The following is a 6,000-nucleotide window of genomic DNA, read 5'->3' as shown; positions in this document are numbered from 1 at the left end:
AGGCCATAGCTGCGGCCCTGTTGCGAAATTACGGAAAAGCGAGCGAAGCGCGCTTGAGTATCAAGACGATCGACGATACGCTGTCGCGGTTGTCGACACTGCCGGAACGCTTGTCCCCTCCGCCAGCATAAAGTCTCGACACGCTGAAGTCCCCAAAGAATTAGCCATCGCACTTGCCATATCTGATCCCGATTGCGGGATCGTTGTCAGCGACTCGCGCACGCCAATAAGGAATTACACCCAGGGGAAAATATCCGTGGAAGCCTGTCGAATAATCAAGGACTTCAAACTCTCACCGGACCACAAGGTCGAGCTAGTTTGGTTCCCGGCACATATGGGAAACGTCTCTCCGCATATCACCAACATCAACGAAGTCACTCACTCCGTAGCACGACGTCTCGCTTACCGTACCGGAGAGAGTCAAGGCGAAGAAGGGGGGAGAGAGAGGATGACGAGCTTTAATGACTTAACCAAAGCCTTCTACCTGGCCCGCCGGACCTTCCCTCCGCCTAGGAGCAAATTATGCAGAGCTCAGGCAGTCGCCAGGAGGCAATTACAAACAAATACATTCCCGAACCCGCTGCCTTTACCCCGAACTATATGACACCAACATATGCGAGGTCTGCAACACAAACATAGCAACACTTAACCACATACTCTGGGAATGCAAAGCACAATTGAAAAGCGTTAATCTCGAAACCCTCTCGTCGAGGTGGTTAGCCGCTCTGCGAAGCTCCAGCCTCAACGACCAACTCTTGGCAGTCCAGCAGGCCCTCATAGCGTTGAAGAGACAAGATCATCTCGACGTCCCCACGTGGGAGACCTAGGCCCGGTCGCGTTAAACCCCTCTGGACATCAAATTAAGTTATTCCTCCTCCTGTACAAGCATAGCGCCGACTTCAAGACAAGTCCTTCTCCGAAAGACAGCGCGGGGCCGTGCGTAATCTGGAAAAGAAAAAAAAAAGAAAGCGAAACGCACATTATCAGGCAGCCCGATATGTACTACTGCATCCACACTACGACGCACGACATCAATGAAACACGGTGAAATGCCCGCTCTGGCGTACCAGGAAGCCCAGCGAGGCACTTCTGATCGTTCGCGGCGTTCTACGTTGGTGCACACACTGGAGTGAACACACATTTTAACGACTACAAAGAGTACGCAATGCCATCACCCACTGCCAACGGCTAGTGGCGCCGACGCCGCAGGGCTAGACGATAGTTGCTCGAAAGGAGGCGTCGGCGCATCACATACATCGTCTACGAGGTGAAGTTGAAAAGCCTAATTTGCGCACCGTCCCGGACCCAAATTTCAAAACAGATTTCAAAATAGGCAACACCCGTACCACTGCGGCACCAGTTATTAATGGCCATGAGTAATCCGCGGTGTTGCATACGACAATGATGCGCGTTTACGTGCCAGAACTACGCCGTCGTGATGCGGCCACATGGCGGATATCGCCATACTCACAGAGCTCCGAGCAGCGCTTTTTGCGTCACTTAATCAGGCAACAGTATAGTAGCCCATAGGCGATTGTGAACGATGCCCGCTGCTTGACGCTTGCATCATATCGTAACAGGCTGTCCCTGCTGAAGATGCGCCTTCTATTGCGACACACTCAGGCACTACCCATGTTTCCATACAATCAAACAATTTATTTCCAGTTTTCTTACAAAGAAACTGAGGACTGCAAGAAAAAAACAGTAATCACGACCGCTTGACAAGCCTCGCAACCACTACAAAGGGGCAGTTTTGTAGCGACTGAAATAGCGAGATTTATGTACACTTGTGACTTCCATGTTGTAACATACGGAATATATAGAAGCTAATACACGCACACACTCAAAGGTATTTGGGTACATCTGATATTTATGAATGAAAAGGAAAAAAAGAAACACAGTGGTTACATAACATTACAATTCTACACACATTTGCACATGTACAATTTAATCGAGGAATGCATTCCGAATAGCAGCAGGAGACATGTTCTGCAACCGGTCATAAAACGGTGTGTTCAAGCTTTTGGGAGTATATATTTTATTGTGAAAAGACCGTAATTTGTTCTGCATCGCGGTAAAGAGCAGATGGTGCTTTTTCGTGTCGTATACGGCGTTTGGTGCTGTGTAAGTATCCCCATGTTAGAAAAGAATGTGTTGTTCTCAGCTGTTTTGTTTTTATAGAAGGATGCAAACCTATAACAGAACATTTTGTTTATCAGTATTATTTTGAATTGCAGGTAGATTGGACTTGTCGGTGAGTCATACGGCACGTTGGCAATTACACGAAGTACTCTTTTCTGCAAGATTAGGATCTTCTGGATGTTGCATGCTGTAGTTTTTCCCCAAACAAGGAAGGAATAGCAATATGATACACAGGGATAAAAGAACGCACAGTAAATGTGCAGCCTATTCCGTGCAATAACCACGACATGTTTAGAAAGAGCTATGCAAACTTTGGGCATCCCGAGACATAGTGGCTGTAAACACGACACCAAGTGAGCTGAATGCTTCTACATACTCAATGACAGCATTGATTATGCGTTGCCCCTTTGGATAGAATAATAAGGCCTTGGTTTTTTTCCTTGTTTATTTTTAACGAGTTTAGTAACGACCAGTCTGATAATGATTTTCAAAGCTGTATTTGCGGTGTTGATTAGTTCTTTAATGTCCGGCGAAGAGAAGAACAAGGTTGTGTCATCTTTTTTTTTTTTTTTTTTTTTTCGAAAAGGTTGCCACAAGGCATAAGTTGAGAAAGGGGGAATGGGATGCAGGAGATAGAAAGTTAAAAGAAGGAGTGAAGTCCAGTTGCGCTTATGTATTCGAGAATATATGATGCACTTAACTAAATTACTTATATTACATATTTCATTGATATATATGTTGAATAAAAGCGGCCCAGAAGGTTGCCCTGGGACATTCCATTTCTTATTGGAACCATATAAGAAGGGAACTGATTTACAAGCACATGCTGATAGCGAGCGCTGAAATATGATTCAATTAGATAAAGGACGTACCCACGTATACTATAATGGTCAAGTTTCTTAAACATAGTTTCGTGATTAAGGGTATCAAATGCTTTGCTAAAATCAACAAAGACACCCAAAGTCAGAAGCTTAGCTTTGAAGTTATTTAATGTGTATTCTTTTTGGTCCAGTAATGCATGTTCAGTTGATCTTTGTTTTGTGAATCTATATTGGCAGTTGGCTATTACGGGGTGCTTCAATAAAAGCATTATTCGTTCTAACTTCTTGGAAAAAACTGAAAGTATAGATATTGGTCTGTAATTTCCGAGATCGTTTTTATCGCTTTTTTTTATATATATATACGTAACCACGACTTCAGTTATCTGCATGGCAGCCGGAAGATGTCCTGTGCTTAGCGCAACATTGTATATATGAGTGAGACAAGAGACTCAAGTATAGTATATATTTTGCAGGTTTACTTTGCATATGGCAGGAGTCTAGACTGGACGAGTCCTTTAAGCTTTTAATCGCCGAATAAACCTCAGTTTCACCTGCTGGTTTCCAAAACATTGATTCCCCAGTCTGTCGCCCACATACCGAAGAATTTCTGGGCTGTGAACACTGTTTCCAACTTCAGAATATACTTATTAAAGGCGTTAGCGAGGGGCAAGCCGGCTATTTCCTGACCATTAATTACTAGGTTCATAAGATCCTGAGGTTGGTTATTTCGAACACAGCGCTGTGGGACGAACAGCGCTGTGTTCGTTTCTATAGTCTTCCTTCTTCTTTCCTTTGGCCGCGTACCTTTGCGTTGAAAACTATGTCCTCAAATCTAGAATACCAACTAGCCCAACAACTAACTCTACTGAAGTACATTTCTTATACCTCGGGCTCTCCTTTCCTCAGTGTTTCTGCTCTTCAGGATGTGAATGTGCTCCAGACCAACATCGCAAGAGCGACGTACCGTGCTAGATTCCTGGGATTCTGCATACAGAAGAGTGTGACTCCTGCAGAAGTGAGTGCCCTGTTTGGTGCTGTTCCGCCGTCGTGGGGGCACGTGAAACGCGTTTGCAAACTCTTAAGGTCTGAACTGTGGAGACAAGTGAGGTTATACACCGACTGGCTACGCGCTGCATGTTTTGCGCGCTACCCGGAATGGATTGCTACAAGACGGTTTCATCACCTCAGAAGCTGCGAGACTGACGGAAGTTTGGTAAAACAGCGCTGTGTTCGTCCCTATAGTCTTCCTTCTTCTTCTTTCCTTTGGCCGCGTGCCTTTGCGCTGAAAACTATGTCCTTAAATCTAGAATGCCAACTAGCCCAACAACTAACTCTAATGATTATTTCGATTTAGAAGAATACTCAGGCATCTCCACTTTTCTTTGTGGTTATGGGAGAGGTGTATATTGAACAAGTTATCATAATAAGTGGTACGAGATTATGTAATTTCATAGTTTAAGCGGTTCCGTAGGGATTTATAACTGGATAACACTTCGGGAGCTTTACTTTTTATGAGTTACAAACAACTTGTTTCTTTTTTACCAGTCGTATTAGACGAGGACTCATCCATGGTTTTCGTGCCCTTTTTTGAGGGAATTATCTCGTCAATAGCGAAATAATCATTATATATTGGCATAGAGAGCTGAAGGAATTGTTCATAAGCATCATCGGATGTTGTCTTCTGGAGAACAGGATTCCAATACTTGCCACAAGTCACTGATTATGGCCCATAAACAAAATGAAAAGTTGGAGAACCCAAGACTTTTATAAGACAGAGCACGTGGCAACTATATCAGAATGTCTGGGGCACGAGGGGTGCCAGCCAAATTATCTCATTCACGTATTTTCCAGTCTAACTCTGTCACAAAAATACCTAACTTCCCGCAATTTCTTTTCATGGATTCATACTCCGTGATTCATACTTGCGAAAGCGAATCACGGAGTAATGCTGTCTACAGGCAATTGACAGAGGTCCTTGCGTGTTTATTTGCTTAGCAGATCCGAAATCAGTCAACATGACAGTGATGGGCGATCCCTTTCGCGTGGTTCTACGGGTGCGTTGAATTCCTTAGACGTCTAGCAAGACAGCTTCGTAGACATCATCGTAGCCGTCTACACGTTTGCGTAATGGAACCCATCTACTTGTATACGCCTTGCGCCACCTCGCGGCCTAAACGATCAGCTAAATCATTTGAATAACTATTATAATGTTCCTTTGTTTAAACTTTATGGTAATACAGGTGAAAACCACGTTTTTAGCGACTCGCCGATTTTTGCAGCCATAATACTGCGTGTTTATTCGGCACAGCGCAAATCGACTATTGGGCGGTTAACTGTAGCAGGCTGCACCGACCTTACTGCTCACACAATGGGCCCGCTCACGGCTTGACTAAAGAGGCTCTTAAAGGGATTGTTGGCGACATGTTCACTCCTTTATTACTGATGCTGACGTGTACATGCTTCTCGGATGTGCTCATGCACACAGCTGTAAGCGTGAAAAATGCAAAAAGCTGTAAATTTGAGAGGCGTACGAACGAAAGGTGATATCCGGCTACAACAAAATAAAACATTTTGCCACCTAAAGGAAAGGTTAATAGCGCAAAAAAAAAGACACTCACAAATAGGCACAAATAGACACACAGGACAGGCGCTAACTCCAACTTCGTTCTCGGAACGCCACATACATACAAACTTCTTCTACATCCAAATGCTCCCACAAAGTCGGCAACATAGTCATCATAGCATTTTAGGCCTACCCTACCTAACAACATTTAATAGTCGACCTTTACTACTATACAGCGAGAGAGGTGTTCCGAGAAAGGAGTCAGCGCCTGTCCTGTGTGTCTATTTGTGCCTATTTGTGAGTGCCTTTTTGTTGCGCTATTAACCTTTCCTTTATGCGACTATGCACCAACTAGCCCAGCAATCAGTTTTAATTGAATTAAAACTTTTGTCGTAACACCTACCATCTGCAATCAATAGGCGAGGAAACCAAAGACAGGGATTCGTTTTAATAATATACAGGCAGGCTAAAATC

The 6,000-nt window shown here is 44.1% G+C and overlaps 1 protein-coding gene across 1 annotated transcript in view; it reads right to left on the bottom strand.

Moving 5' to 3' along the window:
• Positions 1 to 472: 472 nt before the first annotated feature.
• Positions 473 to 6,000, bottom strand: part of LOC146203273 (tyrosine-protein phosphatase non-receptor type 1-like) — a 144,191-nt gene continuing 138,663 nt past the window's right edge. The window contains exon 9 of the mRNA XM_084588650.1: positions 473 to 945. Coding sequence (XP_084444776.1) covers positions 900 to 945 — 46 coding nt within the window. The 3' untranslated portion in view covers positions 473 to 899. The remainder of the gene's footprint in view (positions 946 to 6,000) is intronic.

The sequence above is a fragment of the Amblyomma maculatum genome, chromosome 1 (assembly GCF_055883805.1).
Source record: "Amblyomma maculatum isolate TAMU_Amacu chromosome 1, ASM5588380v1, whole genome shotgun sequence".
Classification (NCBI taxonomy): Eukaryota; Metazoa; Arthropoda; class Arachnida; order Ixodida; family Ixodidae; genus Amblyomma; species Amblyomma maculatum.
This window is presented reverse-complemented; position numbering and strand designations above follow the sequence as displayed.